This window comes from Psittacula echo (assembly GCF_963264785.1).
Source record: "Psittacula echo genome assembly, chromosome: Z".
In the NCBI taxonomy this organism is placed as follows: Eukaryota; Metazoa; Chordata; class Aves; order Psittaciformes; family Psittacidae; genus Psittacula; species Psittacula echo.
In genome coordinates, this window is record NC_137742.1 from 54,519,467 (window position 1) to 54,540,957 (window position 21,491).

The 21,491-nt window shown below is 37.7% G+C and overlaps 2 protein-coding genes across 11 annotated transcripts in view; one reads left to right on the forward strand and one right to left on the reverse strand.

Annotated features, from left to right (window-relative positions):
- Positions 1-373, reverse strand: part of HOOK3 (hook microtubule tethering protein 3) — a 93,137-nt gene extending 92,764 nt beyond the window's left edge. For both annotated transcript variants that reach the window (XM_080636850.1, XM_080636851.1), the window contains exon 1: positions 234-373. In XM_080636850.1, coding sequence (XP_080492976.1) covers positions 234-290 — 57 coding nt within the window. In that variant the 5' untranslated portion in view covers positions 291-373. The remainder of the gene's footprint in view (positions 1-233) is intronic.
- On the forward strand, positions 35-20,132 carry RNF170 (ring finger protein 170). 9 transcript variants are annotated; one of them, XM_080636870.1, is made up of 8 exons: positions 35-237; positions 2,624-2,680; positions 9,676-9,819; positions 13,599-13,674; positions 14,945-15,056; positions 16,149-16,222; positions 18,151-18,255; positions 19,857-20,132. In XM_080636870.1, the coding sequence occupies exons 3-8, from the start codon at positions 9,683-9,685 to the stop codon at positions 20,124-20,126; spliced, it is 774 nt and encodes a 257-aa protein (XP_080492996.1). In that variant the 5' UTR covers positions 35-237; positions 2,624-2,680; positions 9,676-9,682; the 3' UTR covers positions 20,127-20,132. The 9 variants fall into 9 exon arrangements, with proteins under 9 accessions (XP_080492996.1, XP_080492990.1, XP_080492992.1 ...); XM_080636864.1 differs by lacking the exon at positions 35-237 and adding an exon at positions 515-564; XM_080636866.1 differs by lacking the exon at positions 35-237 and adding an exon at positions 549-564 and having other exon boundaries at positions 2,624-2,696.
- The last annotated feature ends 1,359 nt before the right edge of the window (positions 20,133-21,491 follow it).

Below are 21,491 nucleotides of genomic sequence, written 5' to 3' on the forward strand. Positions count from 1 at the left end.
GGCGGGCTCGGCAGAGCTCCGCAGACCCCGGCCGGGCTGGAGCTGGCCCGAGCGCCAGGGCGCGGTCGGGGCCGGAGAGGCGGGGCGAGGCCAGGCCGCCCGCTCCGGCCGGAGCAGGACTGCGGCCCGAGGCCAGGTGCGGGAGACAGGGCAGGCAAGGGAGGGCGACGCACGGAGCCGTGTCCCTCCCACAGGCGCAGCTCGGGCGGGGGCCCGGCGGCCGCAGCACTCACCCAGGTGAGGAGGCTCTCCCCGAGCTCGGCCCGCTCCAGGGTCTCCACGTTGAACATGGCGGGATGCAGCCAAAGGGGGGGTAACGGCCGCGGACGGGTGGGTACCGCCGGCGCCCCCTCCCGCCCTGTCCTGCCCTGTCCCAGGCCGGGCCGCGGCGTCGACACGTCAGAGCGACCTGGCAGTCAACGTCTTGCGCGCGCCTGCGCCGTGCGGCCGCCGCACGGGGGAGGGGGAGCCGCTACGGGACGCGGCGAGACGTCGGGAGGGGGGTGCGGAGGAGGGCGGGGCTGCGGTCGGCGGCGAGCCGTGTGCGCGCCGGGAGCTGCTGAGGTACCGCCGCGCGGGGCCGCGCTTCAGCCCGCGGCACTGAGGGGAAGGGGCGGCGGTGCGGCCTCGGCACGCCCAGCCCGAGGGGGTCTCGTCCCCCCGACCCGTTAGAACCGGCGGGAGGGGGCGGGGGGTGCTGGCCCTGGGAGGTGTGAGCGGCGCGCTGAGTGTCTGCCGCGGCCCTTCGGCCCGGCCCAGTATTCGACTCCACTGCCGCGGGTGGCAGTGAGCGGGTACCGGCTCTGTGGAGGGGCGAGACGCAGAGCGGTCCGCTGCAGGCCTCGTATGCCGCCAAGCCCCCGAGGCGTGCCGGAGGGAGACACAACCGTACACGGGGTCTGCCCCTGGTCTGTGTGTGTGCTTGTCCGCGGCTTGTGGCTGTTTGGAGCTGTCCGAGGGGTGTCCTGGGCAGGGCCGGGAGGGACCTGCAGCAGCTCACCGCGGCCCGGCTGTCCCTGGCTTTGGAAGCATAGGCTTGTGAGGACTCTGCACCCACAGACATTCTCTTGCTAGTGAGTAATATGGCTTGGCCTGTGAAAGGAGGAGTCTCTATGAGGTTTTCCTCTTTTAGGAGCAGAAAATGACATTAACTTCCTCTCATGAAAACTCTGGTGTAGTAAAGTTTAGTTATTATAAAAATAAACTTACTTATTTAGCAATAGCAGCAGGTAATTCGATTAATTTTTAATCTTGAAGACAAGGAGTGTGTTTCATGGCTGGAGCAGCTCTGCATCTTTGCTGCCCCAGCCAGAGTAGCTCTCCATTATTTTGCAAAGGGATTGCCTGAAGAGTCCAAGAAGCTCCTTCCCAGTAGTCAGCTGAATTTTGGCCCACCTGAAGTTTGCAATGAAAATGTTGGATGTCATGATAAGCTGTACAGTTCCCTGTCAGTTAGCAGCTGGCATGATGTGTGACATGACAAGCCCAGTGCCCTGATAACAGCTGACGGTTGGATAAACAACCAAGAAAGGAAGGGTTGCAGATCTAGTAACTAGCACTTTGTCCCTGTTTCATGACAGTTCTCCCATTTTGTAAGTTGGTAGCATTGACAAAATCTGAGTATTCCTTTGTGTTTCAAATTTAAAGTGTATTGTAAAAGCTTGACAGTATGACAATTCTCAGGTTTTCCCAGTAAAGTGCCTCCTCACTGATCTCATTGTACAACCTGCTCATTTTACTTTTAAGTCACGGGTTTGGTCTCTCTGTTTAAGACTAGCTTTCCCATTCAGGAATGAGTTGAAAAGTTTTAAAAAGCTATATAAGCTGCATGACTGTATCTTTTGCTTCCAAGTTTTAATGTGTACTTTAAGCTATATGCTTGGTACTCTGACACAGGTGCTTCCACAGGTATATTTCAGTGTTTAAGGTTTTCTGCTTTATCTTCTTTTATGTACGCATTTTCCACTTGCCTGTTGTCATAAGTGTAGCTTGCATTCTGTATTTTGTTAATGCTTTCCCTCTTGCTGCCTATTTTAGATGTGGGATTGTATTCAGAAGCATTGCTTTCTACAATATAGAATCCTTGGGTGCTTAAGAGATTTAAAGCCTCCTTATTCTTTGCTGAGGTATTACCGTATTTCAGTAAACATTATTATAATTGATAGTATTTCCTTTCTCTTCCTGTCTGATCAGAAAAGTCAAATATCCAAACTGAAGGCCAGTTCTCTCTCATGTTCCTATCTGCATGTGAATTCAGTTCCACCTTCTATTTTTTATTAGAACTCTATGCTTTTAAGTATGTTTTAGCCTTGTAAAGCAATGGAAGACTTTCCTGGGGATTGTTTTACACAGGTCATGCATCACCCAGACAGACATTCCAAATAGTAATGCTATACAGACCACTGAATTTGTCTTTTGCTTCAAGCAATCAACATAGTTTCAGGCTCATGAGAAAAATGTTTCCCCAGTAGCATAGTGTATTAACTCAGCATTATATTCCCTTACCAAATGACATCTGGAGTTTGCATCTGTAGTATTGTTAACTTGAAAGCATGATTCCACCAGCAGAAGTAGACTAGATATATATATATATATTTATTTTATTTTATTTTTTTCTCTTTAGGGAAAAATGTGTCCCCGACACTGCTGACCTCAGACCTTGCAGATCCCACCTTACTAGGCAAGTGCCTCAGTTGGTCAGTTCTTAAGGTGTATTGAACAAAATTATTATTTCCTACTGAAATGATCCTCTCTCTCCTGTTTTGGCAAGACCCTTTATACTTTTTTATTTCTCTTTTGCAAACAGCATGCACGCACATAAGTGTAGTTCACATAGTCCTCAAAGCAAAAGTGGCTTATGGTGAAAAGATGACTGAATGTGGTACTGCTGAGTTTGTCTATAATTTTGCTGTACCAGCTGAGCTGATTTGTGACTTCAAAGTTGCTGCTAACTCATAATAGTGCTGTATTAATGAATTGCATTAAATCCTAGTAAAATTATTCCAAGTTGTCTTTAACAACCTTCTCACAGAATATAGCTTGTCAGTTTGTATGTTGCTATACTTGATTTTATTTTTTTTTTTTTTTAATTCCCTTAGTAAGTGTCCCCTTTGGGTGATCTCCTCCTGATTTTTAAAACGTACGGGGATACTTAATACTAGAGATTATTGTATGTACTTTATTCAAATAAGACACAAAAAAATGAAAAACTAATAAACCCTGTTTCCTCCAAACCACTTTTTTTGAGTACACTATCTGTCATTTTCCTTATTTCTGTTTTATTATGTGACATGCGTCTGCGCCCCTTTTTCAAAATCAACCTTTAGTACACTGAAGTACCTGGATAAAATGTATCAGCTCAGGATGTAGCTGATACAAGATTTAGGCTAGTTAGATGTTTACTGCTTGTTGTGCATGCTTAATGCCTGCTGTTGCTAACTCTTTCTGAATGCAGTCTAGACATACCTTTGAGCTTCTCATGAGGGAGAGCTGAAATAACTGTAGGATCCAGTTTCCTGGATTTGCAAATGTCCCATTTTGTGCAAATGTCCATATGCTGGACGTTTGCAAAGTCCCATTCACAACCACAGACAGTGGCCCCAACCTGCCGCTACCATGAAGTAAGAAGTAATTGGATAACTTCTGATGAGAGAGGTCTCAATTATTGCTCCAGATATAAAAATTTGTCTTTATTTTGGAAATTTTTGTCTGTTTTTCTCTTAAATGAAAGAAAAATCACTAAATTTTCTATGCCTTAGGTATTTCAGTGTAAGCTAATATCCATGCAGAGGGTGGGTGATGGAATAGATATGCTCCATTTTAGTATGTTTAAATTTTTAAAACTGGATTACTGTTATCTAAAACAGGTAATATTATTAGAAACCTGTTGATACAATTTTTTTCTCAAAGCCAAATTCTGTTGTTCCTTTTGCCATGGAAGGAAATTGAAGAGTTAAAGCTTTTTTCATCTTAAAAAAATGTGACTCACAGTATTTTACTAGTTGGAGAGGAATTAGATTATCATGGAAAACACATAATCTCTACAAATTAAGCAGTGTATTTAACAGGGGTTAATGCTTCTGCTAGTGAAAGACAAGTGGCAAAAGGAATTACAGCTTCTCACTTGCCCCCAGCCTACCACCACTTACTTCATTTTATATATTTTGCAAGAGCTGAGGTTGGTTGCCAGTACTGCAACAAGAAGAAAATAACACAAAATAAAAATTAAGTTAAACAAAATAAAACAGCACTACTCCACAAAAATGCAAATGTTCTCATCCAGTTCACTCCCAGCACATCTCTGAAAGGACACATTGTTATCCAACGTATCTTTTAGAAGTTGAACAAATTGTACCATGCTCTCAAAGTCAATAAAATGTTACTCTTAGTAATTAATTTGTATCTCTCAGCAGTATTGCCTGTGTATTATCTCATTGTTTACTACTCAGGCCTGAGGAGAGCCTCTTCTTTTCCTCTGTGCTTGTATTCCTTTGGTAGTGGGTCCTGAAAACTCTGTGGTTTTGAGAGTATATTAGCATGTGGTGCTTCCGTGATAAATTGGAAAAGTGTAAATCTTTCAGAATATTGAAGGGGATGTTCTGATTCTGGATAGCTGCCAACACATGTTTAGTATATCACGGCAAACACTGGATTGTTTTTCATTTCTTTATTTCACAAAAACATGAGGTATTATTCTAGCTGTGCTTTATGTTGAACATTGAAAGTCTTCATAATGCTTTTCAAAGCTGAAAAAATGAAGAAATAATACATCCACACTAGTGTATGTCCTCATGCCCTCACATTTCAATGTAATCTGTATGAGTTTCCAAGAATAAAAGACATTCTAAATGCATTATTGCTCAGTTCTTTTTTTTTTTCATAATCCTGCGTACATTGTTCTTACTTAGCCATAGAGGCAGGAATGTTCTAAGTGTTCTGTGGACAATTCAGTCTGAGGTTGTTTACATTCTGTAGCTATCAAGAATCCTAATGCAGATAAACCTGATGCCAGTGTAAGTACTATGCTGCAAAGTCCAGCTGTAGCTTAGCTAGCCCAAGTGGAATGGAGGGGTACCTACTTGTCCTTTTTCGCCTCGCTTTGCAGTTGCATTGTTTTGCTTCAAGAAAGTACCAGTAGTTTGAAGATGAGATGAAATGAAGCCGGAAACTAAGTTTGGTGCTCTTTTGTTGTTTCTTTTAATACAGGAGAGAGGCCCAACATTTTTGTTGGATTTTTTAACTTTGTAACTGATACTTTTAACATGCAGAGGATGATTGTAAAAATTGCAATTTTCATGTGAGTATTGTTAGATGTAGTTTGGTTTTCATTCTCTAATTGTAACACAGGGTGGGGTTATGCTTTCATTTAAGAAACTTATTACTGTTAAATGGCTAAAAAGAGAAAAAATCTTAAGTATAACCAAAAATGAATTCTAAAAATTTAAGATCTTTTAAATTTAATTTCTATTATTAAATTTCATTTCTATTTTTACTTACTGCCTTTTTTTTCCTTGATGTCATTCTATTAATTCAGTACTTTTCTGAGAGCTAGTTTAGGCAAGAATTAATTTCTAGTATAAAAAAATAGGCATCATTAAAAAAAAAAAACAAACATTCTTTGCAGTTGTATAGAGAAACGAAAGTAGCATAAATGTACAGAGAAAAAAAAATTAAGATTATTTAATGTCTGAAAAGCCTGTGGTATAGGATTCTGATCTGAAAAGGATTATATGGTGAAAAATTTGATGAAATACTCTTATTTTTGCATAACCAGACAAATGTAACAGATCAACATAAAAAGGGTGAATTTAATACAGACCACATCAAATTATTACTGGTTATTATGTTAGGAGAGATGAGATGTCTGTGATAAAGTCTGGTTCTAGAAGTCTTTTCTGACATACATTTAGTCCTTGTCAGTACTGGTTGTCTCTGAAGACTGAAAGGTCTTCACTACAGTTTTTAAGAATTAAGTCTACTGTATCTTGCTTATTAATTGTACCAGCTGAAAAAGCACTCTGCTAAACACATGCATTGGGAAGCAAGATTCCTTAGCAGCTGTTTTAGAACTGTTATCTGGTCTATTCAAACAACTGCAGATGTGTTCATGGGCTGTTGTGGTTGCACCTGAAGAAATATGAAGTTCAAGCTTGCAGTTCTGGATATTTTTTTTTTAAATATTCAAAACAGACTTGAAATCAGAAAATTACTTCCTCCTTCAGCCAGACGATCATCAAATAGTGTATTTCAGCAGTGTTCTTGTAGCTATTGCTTTTTTCACATGTTAACCCAGAGACAAGAGTGGGAGGAGATTACAGCTGCCTCTACTGAGGCTTGAATGACTATTCTGAAAAAGTATGTATTGATCTTTTGAAGTGAAACCCTTCTGTTTGTAGTTCCTAGCCTACACCATTCATGTCAGCCCTCCTGTGCAATGGTCTGATTCAGAAAAAGTGCTAGAGATAATAAGGGGAATATGCTTAGTAGTTGTTGGCTGTCCAGAAGCAGCAAGTAAGTTAAAACTTGTGAGCCTTAAGCATTGGTAGCTTGTCTTCTATAGAACTTAGTAATAGAAGCAGCTGGGAGAGAGACTGAGCCAGACTTCCAGCTTCAGGGATGTCCCAGGGACTTCCACTCCCTCCTCTACACACCTTGGCAATATTGATACCTAAGAGAAGTCAAAGTGTTTGAGGAGTGCCATTTTATATAACCAGAAAGACTGCATGAATTTCTTCTGGACACTACGTTTGTGTGAAAATTGTTATTGAGAAAGTCATGTGGTAAGTCGAGGTGCAAAGTAAATGCAAATAACAGAGGTTATGTGCAGGAAGGAAGAGAAGGTGATCATCTGTGCATTTCTTATTCTGCTGCTAAGCTTGGCGCCATAGTATGCTATTCCAAGAACAGTGCGTGAGCAGATGTAGTGAGTGCTATTGATGGTAGGTGGATAAGGATTAAGAGTGTTGTTGCAAGGAACTTGCAGAGAGTGAAAGAGAGTGGATGTCTTGAAGGCTGTTCAAGGAAATTGAGTTTTCTTTGTGTGATACTGACAATTCATTTGCTGCTTCAGAGTGCACCAAACAAGCAGTGACACAGGTGGCCTTTCAGGTGTCAGTGAACACAGAGATACACTTGCCTTCCAAACATGCAGTTAAGTCATCTGTATGTTTCTACCACAGTGTGTATTTCTGGGGAAAAAAAAAAACAAAACAAAACAAAAAAACCCCAAAACCAAAACCCCACGAACCAAACAAACAAACAAACAAACAAAAAACAAACCCACAAACCCCAAAAACAACCAAAAAAATCCCACCCAAACTGATCAAACCAAACCATACCAACCAACCAAAAACCCCCCAAAACCTGCATAGTACTTAATGGGATATAGTTGTTATTAGCATGTTGGTCTATTCGAGCACAGCTGATGCAGAACAGTGGAGGAATCATCACATACCAGTTCCTTGCCATTTTCTTCTTGTTTTGTTCTGAGTGATGAACCCAGAAATGACAGTGTAACACAGCAGAAATTAGTAGGCTGATGATGGTACTTAAGGAGAAAAAATGTAGAAGTTGAAGATACCAGCACACTGCCTGAGATACAGTTGTGCAAATTGAGAGTCCCAGAATGACATATTGTAAAAAAGAGATGCAACTTTGGTATTGGATATGCAAAGAAATCAAGTATATGGGTTGGGAATGTTGAGTGCACCCACCAGTCCAGATCCTCAGTATGAAGGAACTGCTGCTCAGAAAACCTCCACAACACCTTATCCTCATGGATTTAACTACAGCAATATAATTTCATAACTAGCTACCTAAGCAAATGATACAACTTCTTGCATAAGCTCTAGTTCCTATGTAAGACCTTTCCACAAAGATCTGATCTTTTTTCTTGTTATATATGAACATATACATGTGAGTATCTGTGAAACCTGTATCAATATTGACCTACTTTAAACAGGGTACACTGGTATTTCACCTTTGAGAGAATTTATTCTTTCCAAATATTAATTGACATTACAGTAGTTAAACTATAACACAGTTGCTTATGGAAAGATGTAATTAGCAAAAATTATCACTATAGTTACAGAAGTAATAATATCAGTTCAGATTGGGACACTTAAGATAACTTAGTTTGTTTCACTTCACATATGCTTCATCTTTTCATTTTTACTTTCACCATGGAAGTCCCAAAATACAACAACAATTAAAGGTATCTACCCTTTGTTCTCCATGAGTTTTCTCTGCTCTTATGGTACTTAATTATGCCATTTATCCTTTTTTACAATAATGTTAAAATATATCATCTTCTCTTGCATTGCTGCTTTAGAGGGCACCTCCCACAAATGTGAGGAAGTTTGGAGAAAGCTCCACAGCTCATACAAGAAAAGATCTGGACAGTGAGAATAACCATTGTATGGAAAAGATGACAAAAAGATGACGCTTCTATGTTAGCAGTAGACTAACATATTGAAATCTTGCCAGGGTAGTCATTACAGGTATCCACTAAAATCCTGATGACCTGTATTCCATTTCAGTTTTGCAGTTAATTTAAGACCACAGTGTCTGGTGATGTTTGCTAGACAGTAACGTTCAAATTAAAAAATTACACTTAAGCTGTGAAGCAGAGAGAAACACTGATGAAAGCTTGCAAGCTTATGCATACACTGGACTAGGATGTAAAGTAAGTGATACCTGTCTTACCTGACCTCATAAATTGATGCTGAGATTTTATGTCAGCTCTGTATGAAAAGTACTTTAATTGTATATGGACACAGTTTAGATACGAGTTTTTGGTCATTTGCCAGAGTTAGCTTCACTCTCCTGGTTTCTTAATACTCGCAGCTGTAGTTCATTTCACTTCCTGATTGCAACAGGAGTGATTTAGCAGTTTTATTTTGCTGGTCTCCAGCTGTAGGTTAATGTTGGAGATTAATAAATATTAGCATTGGCAAAGCATTCTGATTGTTGCATATGTGAAGTGAATATAAACCAAACTAGTCTAATTAGAGACGCCTGGTAAGACTTTTTCTGACAAGTTTTTCTCGTGTTTCCAGCTGTAGAATGGTAACACGTAGCAAAGACACATAAAATAGTGCATCAGATCATTCGTCTATATCCAAATGGGTGCTTAACACTCTGTAAAACAGCTAACCCCCAAATGTCCTTGCTTTTTTCTTCACAGAAGTGATGTAAATTAGGTTTCTACATTGTCTCAGTTTAGCAGAAATCATGTGTTGTATAATAGCTAAAATCTTTGATAATGCAGAGTTGTTATGCTTTTTTAAAATGAGCTGTCCTTAGAATATGTCTTATTCAGCAGTAACCTATTCCTGGGGAAGTTATCTGGTAAAGATTCCCAGGTAAAGAATCTGACCGAGGTTTAAAAAAAATGTCTTTAGGTCACAACACAGTCATTTAAGACTTGTGTGATACTGGGCTGGACAAATGCTTTGCAGCCCTCTGCAGCAAGCTCAGAGTTTGGTAAAAATGCATCTCTTCCTTCTTCTTTTACCATTTTTTTCCCAGTGACTATTCAGTCGCTTTAGGAATTTATTGTTTCTATGAATAGATGTTTATGCATATTATTTGGAACTATGTTTAAAATGCCATAAGCATATGTATATTTTAATATATATATATATGTACATATATATATTTCTTTTTACATTTTAGAGCTGTGATGGCCAGTCACCAAGCAGAAGTTCAGAGTTTGAAGCTTGATAATGATTCAGTTATAGAAGGAATAAGTGACCAGGTACTGGTGGCAGTTGTGCTCAGTTTCACTTTCATTGCTGCTCTGGTGTATACGCTTTTAAGGTGAGATTATGTTGACAGGAATTAATCAACATATCTGCGTTTGTAAAATTCTAACTTTCTCAACCATTTTTTATATTAGTATATAAAACAACTGTGATTTTTGATATTAAGGAAATGATTGATCACTTACTCTGTTTAATTGCTTGGCAGAGTTTCATTATTTAATTCAGGTACAATGAAATGAGGCATTTCTCAGAAGTGAAGTTTAACTCTTCAGATGATCAAACTAAATAATGTTTATCATTCCTTAAGACTGAAAATGGCTGAATTTACAGTCTGTATGGCTGATGTGTCTGTCATGTTTTGTTAAAAAGGACAAACCTGTCAGTAGTCACTCCGCAATTAAGATTGAATATAATTCACCAACATATGTTCTAGTTGCAGCCTTCTTCCATAGAGAAGACCCTAACAAAACCCCAAACATGAATAAATTGTCTGATTCATTTTATAAAAGAATATGTTGGAAAACAATGGGCTATAATATGCTTTCCATAAAGCAAAATATTAAGGTTGAAATTCAGTAACTGTAATGATCAAGAGTGTGAATGCTTGGTTGGACTGCAGGGCTATGCTGCTGTTCAGGACCAGGAGATATCAAAGGAATCTAAGAGAAGCATATGCACTTCACCTTGCTTTTCTTTCTTTTTCTTTTTCTTTTTTTTTTTTGTTTGTTTGTTTGTTTGTTTGCTCTGCTCTTACAATTTTTCTACCCCTTATATTGATATTTTTAGCATTTGTAACTTGCATTTCCTTTTTTCTTCTCTAGTTATGTTAGGCAACACAGTGGTCTGTGTATTCCTTACACTACGTCCATTACCCCAATCTCTTTGCCACCCCATACTTCAGTATGTGACATCTGAAATACTTAAGTTTGGTAGGAACAGGTCCTGGATAAAAATACATGAAAGAAGGCTTAGGGCAGTGAATAAGGTTGTAGAAACTGAATGAAAACTTCAAGTAGGCAGCAAGGAGTGTAGGTTGCAGTGGATTTTAGGGGACAGAAGTGAAATGTGGAAAGAACTGTTAAGGGATATGGCTGCTGTACTTGTTTCGAGCAGGGAGAACTCAATGAAGCATCACATCAGGGCATGAACTGAAGGTCTCTGTGCTTTTGGTGGAGGAACTTATTAGGAGTAATTAACATATATACCAAGTTGCAGATGTTTAGTTCAGTCACTGTAAGATACTTTTGCAAAGCCTGTATGTCTTTGACTTATAAATTTCCATAAAATGCAGCTAGCTTTTTCCATCATCTTTTAAACTTGTGGCGAGGTTGTCACATTACCAATGAGACTGTGAAAATTTAATTTATCAAACAAATTAAAGGGAGCTTGACCCTCCAGTGCTTTGTATCAGAGGTTCCCTACTTGTCCCAGATGACTTAGCCAACCCATGTTTATGTATCTGCAGATTTAAAACTTTTTCTCTTAATTTCTATCCCATTAATGGTTTAATTATAAGATTAAATTGGTACTTTCTGCAAAATTGAGATCTTAATCCTTGGAAATAAACAATGGCCATCACTGCACATTAATACACCAGACCCTGTAAGTACAATCCCTCACTTTCCCTGTGTGAGGTTGCATAGTGATCATTCAGGCAGCCTTCCTCCTGGTAATTGTAGATTGGTGGGGCTCTTTGTGATACATACTACATTTTTCCACATTGTGGAAAGATTACATCCTTTTACGTGCTAACACTCAAAAATGGGGAAACTAAAAGACTCCACATCTAACTTTATTTCTTTCTGGCATTGATAATGCCTTTAATTACATAGAACCATACTGGTTTTAATTTATTTGATTTATTTTCTCACACTAATTGAATAACAGAAGTTATGAATTTGATATGTCTTGACCTATGCTTGTCCCTTCCTGGACACTCCACAGTGTTCCTACCTCAGCATCTTACGCATAAGTGGCAGATGTTGTACATACTGTACCTCTACAGCTCTAAAAATTTTCTCATGTATTCAACATAGTATAAAATGAACACTTTAGCAGAAAATTTGCAGTAAGTTGTTTGTGAAGGAATCAGAATAAACTGGCTTATAATTCACACTTTCTATTTGTGTGTGATTTTAATTGAATTTTCAATATATATCGAAGTCCTGGCAAACTGAAGGTAAAAAATATGCTAATTTGTAGCATCTGACCAGGAAAATACTTTCATACATGTAACATGAATGACAGACAACATCCCCAAAGTCTGACTCATGGGGACACAAGATGGGCAGAAAGGGTTTTAATGTAAGATTCCCATCATGTGACTTCCATATATGTCACCCACATTCATGTTAAATAAATTCACTCTTTACAGATAAACATGTAATTATTAGCATAGAAATATGGGGTTTGTCTGTTCCTCTGAAGAAAGAATGAAGGACGCCAAAGGTTAAAGATAGCAGTAAGGCAGTATTATGACTGCTCATATCAAATGAAGGAAAATATTGCAGAAGCTGCTAGAGATGTGGAGGAAATTATGTAAATAGAACTGCAACCAGAAAATATCCAAAAAATTCATCCAGTCCAGCCCTCAGCTCTGACCCTGGAAACAGTGCAACCTGATTTTTGATTTAACTTTCAGTCAAAGATAGATCACAATACCCTGAGGTAACCTTTTATGATTTTGTACACTTAGTGGTTAGAAATGTTTTTCCACAAACCTTAGATAACTGTGGGAAATAATTGCTCATATTTATAGAATGAAAGCCTTATCCTCTCCCCTTTTTTCTCCATGAGCAGTCTTTATATGAACTGACATTTCTTCACTCTTTCTGTAATGTTTAAAAAATGTGGGCAGTAGCTTTTATTCTCTTCTGAACTTCCTCCAACTTCTCTACATGTTTTTATGCATTTAGCCCAAAATGGAAAACAGAATCCAGCTGAGACCTCAACAGTGCTGAGGATAATGTATCACCTTTGAAATACATATGAATAAATAAAGCATATAAAGTTCTCACAGTTTTGAATATGATGCTATTGACTCATATTTATTATAACTCAACACCTCTTAATTTTGTTACCATAATTTTAAATTCTAATTCTGTTCCCATTGTGCTTTTGAATTTCAGACTAGTATTGTATCCAGCCTTCTTTCTTCAGTGAGTCCCTTCCCTGTGATTCCCCTTGGCATCTCCAACCTGAAGTTTTCTTCATGTTAGAGTCTCAGAGCCTATAGAGTCTTTTTAAAGACTGATTTAAAAGGAGTGATTTCTTTTTATATCCAGTCTGCTGATAGTTACATAAATTCAACATTCTAAATCTAAGAGTTTGCCTACCCCTTCTTATGTAAACGTTATGTCTTTATCTTTCATGTAGCAGATGAAATAATTAGGATTTTTCAATACTGTAACTTAAGGAATTAGTGAAAAACTTAAGAAATTTATGAGTAGACCAACAATTCAAAATTTAGCAATGGAGACAGAAAATATTTCTACATCATAAATATAAAACTTTCAAGCAACATTATTTTTTTGCATGTTAATAGCTTGATCTTGTTTCAAATGAAAATCTAGTTTAAATATGATTTAATGATTGATTATGGAGTCTCTCTGAAAAGTCTTGCTGCTGTACAGCTTTAAATGTCCAGAGTAACTTTAGGATCTAGAATACGTGTCCTGTTTCCTTAATTATTTGTGTACTTCCTTTACAATCCTGTATAGCAGGAAGGAATGATTTTTACCCTTTGTTCAAGTTCCCTTTTTTTTCCAGTCAGTTGTTTTTCAATGTTGGGTCACAGTGTTCAGTTTTTCTTATTGCTTGTATTTCCTTTCACAGAAATGAACATCAGAACATACACCCAGAAAATCAAGAGCTAGTGAGAGCTCTTCGTCAGCAGCTTCAAACAGAACAGGTGTTGTGCCAATTGCTGGCGTCATTTAACTGTCTCATTTTGGGTAGTGTAGACTTCTCTGAGGTTCTGGAAGAAGCTGGTCTTGAAAATTGTGAAAGCTTACTTACTGTATGGATGCATCTTTGAGCTTTATCAAGTAATGAAATAACATAAGCTTTTTTAACGAATAAGTAATTAAGATTAAATATTCGGCTAGCTCTTTTTGCAGACAAGTTTTTGCCACAAGGTGGAGTATGTTAGATTATGTTGTGCTCTTCCTCAGTGTTCCTGGGGCCTTAGTGGTAAAGGAAGGGAAATCTGGAGTACAGCTTGCTGCCACAGGACAGGGGTTAGATGTTTACACTGATAACCTGTGTGTAGCAGAACAGTGGCACAGCAATAAGAGCCAGTGAACAAAGACTGACAGAGAGAAACTTTTACCAAAGCCTTTACTGACAAGACAAGGAGCAGTGTTTTTAAACTGAAAGCCAGATTGGATGGGACTTTGAAGAGCCTAAGGTAGTGACACATGTTCCTGCCCGTGGCAGAGAAGTTGGACTACATGGTTTTTAAAGGTCCTTCAAACCTCAACCCTTCTATAGCTGCATCAAATTCTGACACGTAGAGGAGAGGATGGGTGGGTCTAGGCCAGGTTATTGGAACTTTCCGAGTGCCAGCCTAAGAGTGACAAGCCATATTTTTTGGAGAGTATTGAGGAGCGTCTTTCGTCTTAACACTTCTTGAAATAATGACAGATTTTTGACTACAGTGCATATTTATGTGGAAGATAAATATGGCAAAATTGGGAGAAAATATATTCCATGGCATTGACATACACAAGCTGATGTCTGTCCTTGAGCTTGGGAACACTGAATATTGCAACTGGTAGCAATGCGTTCAGTTACCTGGCTCTGGACAGAACTACTTAGGGTAACGAAGTACAAGTCTCAGTCTGAGATGTTATTCATGTGTCAGCATGGCTAACTTAACTTAATGTGAAGGACCAAGGAGATTCTTTCCCTGTGGTCTTTAACTGGATTGCAGCACACACTTATAGAACAGATGAAGGAAAAATAATGGGCTTCTCACAAGAAGAACTGGCTTAGTGTAGGTTTTGCATTTAATTATGTTTGATTTTTTTGATTTAGACATGTTCCTCTTTCTTTTCACATAGTTTTGCATTTGATTGTTTGACTTCTAGTGAATGAACACTAGATTTTTTATTTTTTTTTAACTCTGTATACACGTATAAAAATGGTATCTCTAACACTGCATTTCTGTTGTGTTCCAGCAGGATGCTTCTGCTGATGATAGGCTTCGCTTCTATACAGATATGTCCTGTCCAGTCTGTTTGCAGCAGGCTACATTTCCTATAGAAACAAACTGTGGACATCTTTTCTGTGGTAAGCAAGAAAAAGAAAATAAAAAACAACCAAGCTGCAAAGATAAAACCAGAACAGAAACACAAACTTTTAGCTCTAGTATAGTCACCTTAATGCAAAGTTTTGTTTGATTTTAGCTGCTTATCTTCTGATATGCATTAGAAATAATTTTTACATAAATTGTTGAGAAAATGTATTTGTGAATAAACAGTCAGATTGAGAATGTGCTGTTTTTCTATGCTATCAGGATTGAACCCACAGTTAATTTAAAGGTGTCAAGGGCAGAGAGTGTAATTTGTTTCCAGTTAGTAAAAAAATGGAGATGCTGAAAAACACTTGGAAATGCACCATTTAAAAGCAGCAGTTTAGAAAGAGTAAAAAATTCTACCTGGTGTTATCTTTTTCTCAGAGTGTTGGGTTTTTTTTCTTGGAAGTCCTGAAGAATTAAGGCTAAGTTCACAATGCTTAAAGTGTTTGCCTCTTTTGGGGCCCTGCAATTCAAATTTATATATAAATGCCCTGTGTAGCATTTTGCTACCTCTTCTTCCTGTTCCCAGGAGGATTCTTTAACTGCGTTCATCTGGTTTTATGGAGTATATAATGCATACCATGCCTAGTCGTTTAAGCAAAAAGAAGTTACAAATTTAGAAAACAATTGAAGTATTCAGATTTTTAAATTAAACTCCTATAATAAATAAATAAATAAATAAAATAAACTCCATTAAAACTCCTATAATAAAGCCAGTTTTTTATGATTGATCTTATATTTCTTGATATTTTTGTGACTTCTAAATTTTAAACTGGTAAAATTTTTAATTATTTGCTTCTTCAGTTAATGATTAAGAAGTCTTCTGTCTTTTTAGGAAATGATACTTTAAAATGAATAATGCAATTGAACCTATTCAGGATTTTTCTGCACTTAACAGCACTCAATTTGAACATATTGGTTGTTGGTATCTTCAGTGAATGCTATATACAAAATTATACCAGCAAAGATAGGTTTAACCTAACTGCTTATACACTTCTGTTTTTTCCCTTGGTGTGTAGCATGCTATTTCATGCAGTGTGTGTTTCAACTCAGAAGTTTAAATGTCTGTAACTTACCTTCATCAGGTTCCTGCATTATTGCCTACTGGAGGTATGGCTCATGGCTTGGTGCCATCCGTTGCCCAATCTGCAGACAAACGGTAATATTTTAAGTAATCATGGACCTGATAGTTTGGCTATCTAGTGTAGCTTACCAAAAAAGCACTTAACATGTGAACTGCAGTAGGGAGACTGACAGAAGGCCGAGAAGCTGAAAGAATATGGATATGTGAGACATAGATGGTGGACATTATTTTATTTGTATAACAGTTTGGTTTGCCAAACGGCTTTAAAAAATGCAGATTGTTCCTGCAACTCAAATTTAAGTGAGCAGCACTGATAACTCAGCCATTTTCCTGCAAAAGAGTATATGAAAATGTAAAATCATAAGATCTTAACTATAATTTTTCTGTTTTGGATGTTACATAACTTCATTACCAGAACTTGCATCTGAAAGACCTGGCTGTTGTGGAAGACTGCCAATAGGCAGTATACTACTGGTTTCTCAGAAGTACCCTCTCCCTTCCTTCTCTCCCCAGCAAAAAAACCTACCCATGTCAATTTCTTACTTTGTCCCTATTTTTAGTTTGTATGTATTATTAATATGAGCTTTGTAGAGCAAGCATTAACTTCCTACACAACTTACTTACATTGTCAGTTTGAAATATGTCCCTGCAACTCATTAACACATAGGATCTCTGAGTTTTATAATGTATCTTTTAACAAAATATACACTCTATATATATAAAATAAAGTACATCTTTATTTTAACTGCAGAACTACAGAGCTAGTACCTTCTGATGAATTATATAACATGCCTGATGCCCTTGCCCATACATTATATCCTGCTTTAGTTGTGTATATTGGCAGGACAAATGACTGTAAGAACACAGAGAAAAGAAAGATAGGTGTGACTCTAGGATGAATGAGTAAGTTTAGAATTTAGCCAGTGAGGTGAGGGACACAAAAAAATAAAGATCATGAAGATGGAAGAGGGGAAAATAAGTGATTTTTGTGTCTGTGTGTGCTCCTACCTTCCTCTCAATAACAGGTAAATTGGATGGTACTACTGGCACAATTATGCATTCATTCTGTGACATAGGAAAAGTCAGGTCTGATTTATAAATAGGGGATGGAAGTATGTACACATGAACAGCATGAGTCATACAGAAGATTTGTTGAAGGCAGAAGGCAGGGCTAGGAGTTTAACGCAGATCTGCCCATGCCGTCATTTGCTAAATGTGACTGCTGCACAGATATAAGATAAATATTTAGTGGCCAGGTGTTTTTGAAGATTGTAATAATTTGAACTGTTCCCTATGATACTCCGCATTTGATACCTGAACATTGCTTCTAAATTCAAGTGTTTTCAGAAACTCCTATACAGAAAGGTAACATAAGATACATGTGAATATGACTGCACATGTTTTTCTATGTTTGCATGAAAATTAGCTCAAGAACATAGAAGAATTCTCTGTGCTTACAAAAGAGCTGACAGTTAAAATCTTTTCATGTTTATTATTCTTTATTATTCTCCTTGGTCTTGGTTTGAATGCCCATGTGGAAAAGTATGAGTTTTGCTGCTTGCGTCCTGAAATGCAAGGCCATTCTAAAGATTGAAGAAGAATGGTGCCGTTAGTTCCTTTATTTGATTTTCAGTTTAAGAAGCAAAACTAGATTAATTTGGTGAATTAACTTTTTTATCCAAATCATCTGTCCTACTTCTGAAACATACAAAACTTAGGTGTTTAGAAAAATTTCCTGCAATCTTGTCTTAGAAAGAGGGTTCTTGTGCTTGTTATTAACAATCTTTTTTAAAAAATTAATATTCTGTAGAGTTGTAAGCAATTCATTTGTTAAAACTTACCAGGAGTATCCATGTTAGTAATTTTGCATTTTATTTTGCTACTAAATATTTAACTAAACAACTGTGTAGTTAACTGAAGTTTACAATTTTCACTGGTAGTTTTACAATGTCTGCATTTAAAAGACAGTTGCACGTGTAACAAAATCTCCCTTCTGTGCCTAGGTAACATTGTTTTTACCGCTCTTCAGTGAAGATCAGCAGGATGCAGCCCAAGTGTTTCAAGATATTAATGATTACAATCGGAGGTTCTCAGGACAGCCCAGATCCGTAAGTTTGGGGTAAATTTGGGTGGAAGCCAGTGATTTTAGAGAAGTTTAACAGTATTTTTTGTGATTTTTTTTCCCCCTTTACCCCAACCCCTCTTCACAATGCTTAGGGACTATGGAAATTCATATTTATATAATTAAGGCAAACCCATGACCCATGTGAAAAAGTATGGAAACTTGCATTTTTGTTGCAAATGAGAACTTTCAATAAGCCTTGAGTTCCCAATTTATGTGTTAAGATCTTTTTTAGTTACGACTTTGAAAGGATTAGCCAGTAAAAATACTTAATGAAATACATGGCATGTAAGGAAGAATATTCACTTGATTGATCTTTTTACACCAATTAGAAGAATCTAAAGTTCTGCTCTTCCTCAGATTTTACAGTCTTTATTCTGCTCCCTCATTGAAGAAAACAGGATATTTTTTTTTATAAATAGCTAAGTGGAATGGTTGAAGTTCTATGAACTTTACGAAGTCAGTCTGGTGAGCCTGTCTTCTATGTGCGTGTTCTTATCCACAAGGTAAAATGCATGCACTCGCATACTAGTAACTTCCCTACTTCTCTACGTCTGTTCATTGAATTTGGATATAGTAACAAAACATTAGCAAAAAAAGTCTGTAATCCAAAGAGACATTAGAGGTGCAAGATGGATTTTTTTATTTTTTTATTTTTTCATATTCTAAACCACGAAACAGTTATACTTTTGATACAGAATAGTTTGAAACTATGTTTCAGGCTCCATTAGACCTTTCTGTGGGCTCTGTGTCTAGTCCCCAGTGACCTGTCTGAGGTCATGCCAGAAGTCTGCATTAAAGCCCTAATCAGACTAGATAAATTATCTTTGATTTATACACAGTGTACTGCCTTAGCCACATACAAAATTCCTTTCTAGAGAATTCTTGCAGCCTTGGCAATAACTCTTTTTAATTCATGGCTCTGTGTAGGAACTCTGTAGAGTAGGCAAAGGAACCAGTATAAAAAAAAAGACACACAACAAAAATGTGAGTATTTTCTACTGAGTAGTCAGATAACAGAATCATAGTAGTAAAATGGAAAGGAGGCAGGAATAGATTCATTTAAATGTTCTTTAATTTACTTTGAAGGCTGATCCATCTTTTGGAAAGTTATGTGAATCACTGGTTATAAGCCAGGGAAGGGGGAGTGAGTTTCTAAAGAACTGCAACCTATTGTACTTCACCTATTATTTTTTTCTTGCAATCCCTAATTGTCTTCCATTCTGATCAATATTTCACTACAGTTAACCTGTTCTTACTTTCTGAGTCATTCGGTGTACTCTAGTAGTCACTACTTTTCCTTTTTAATAGATGCCAATGTATTTTGCGGTGAGTTAAATGTATGTTTTATGGTATAGAATGACACAACTGTTTCTTGAAAACATGTATATTCTGAATCTGACTTTTTATCAAGCAAAACTAAATCCAGGAAGTCTTGTCTTACTGTTTGGTTTTGGTTTTAGCTCTTACAAACTAACAGATTCCAAAGCTGTAATGTAGTAGTAGAAACTTCAGACTAATTGAAGACAAATTTAGTATGGATCTGTTGCTAAAGGAAAATACTAACTTTTGGTTTATCTCTTATAGATTATGGAAAGAATTATGGATCTGCCCACCTTATTGCGGCATGCTTTCAGGGAGATGTTTTCCGTTGGGGGCCTCTTCTGGATGTTTCGCATCAGAATATTCCTCTGCTTGCTTGGAGCCTTGCTCTACCTGGCTTCACCTCTGGATTTTCTTCCTGAAGCTCTCTTTGGAATTCTGGGCTTCTTGGATGATTTCTTTGTCATTTTTCTTCTGCTGATATATATCTCTATCATGTACCGGGAAGTGGTAACACAGCGGCTGAATAGATGAAATGGACAAAAATTACCCCAAAGCAGAGGCAGTTGTGGGATGTAACATAAGTATGGTTTACCAAGGCGCCTGTGTACAGTTTCAGTAGTTACAACTTCATAGCTGGTCATCTTATACAAATATGAAGGGTTAGTATGTGGTGATGCTTAACTGGATCCTTTAATTATGTGTACTACATACGCTTCATAAGATGAGGTTAGTTTTATGATATAGTAAGCTACCTTCCTTTACTTCCACCTAATGAACAATTGTACGTAATCAAAACAGAAAGCACCTTTTTTGGTGTGTGGTTTATGAAAAAGGAGTTCTAGTAACAGACTTCTAATGCAAAGTCCGTTTGGGTAATCTGGACGTATATAAGGAAATCCAGCAATTCTTCACAGTACAGTTGTCACAGCTAGATTTTTTTAAAGCCTGCCTGTTGTGGGCTGGAGTCTTTTAAAATAACAATAGCTTTGTATGTCTCTGTGGAAGAAGAAACCCAAAGACTGCATTACAATTACAACCCTGCAGTTTGCTATTGTCCACATGCTTCACAAAAACAAGGGGAACGCCTCAGTATTGCTTGAACTGCACTATGTACAGTTGCATGCAATTTGTACAATTTTATTTTTATATTTGGGAATACACACAGTATTTGATCTAGATAGAGTAACCAATATTATGCACTGTTTAGTGCTCTGTTTTGAAGTGGGAGCATGATTTTACTCTTCAGGCTTCTTTATGTGGTAGGTACATATCTTGAAAGCAGGGGGTTTATGCTGCTCTGGGTCAGTGCAGTGTATCTGAAGTGAGAGTTTGCATTTGTGTAGTTGCATTTAAGCATTTAACCAATAGAAAGAACTCTCAAATTTTAAATAGGGGTTGAAGAAAAGAAGTCAGAACTCTATGTTTACACTACAGAACTTTATCTGAATGTACTTTCTGCAATACAAGTATTAAACAACTTAGATATTGAGGTGATTGGTTTTCAGTTGGGGTTTCCTTGTTTGATTGGTTAGTTGGTTGATTTGGATGTGGGTAGAGTGGGTTCTGAATTACCTTGAAAATGGTCTGTGATAAGGGACCACAAAAAAATACTAGAAATATTTTTAAAAATACCAGGTTATTAATTATCCTTAAAGTTGATCTTTATTTTTCATGATGAATTTGAGTATAGGCTATCATGGCTACAGAAGTAATTTGAAAGTATTTCGATTTTTAGAAATTAGTACCAGTAGAAAAGTCAAAGATATGATAGGTCTATGTACCTTTTAGTTAGAGGAATAATAATAGCCATTTTGTTTGAACTTCCTGAGTACTTGAAAGACAGTGATTAGACAGGTGATTCTTTGTGTGTTTACATACATGGGATGAGACTTACAA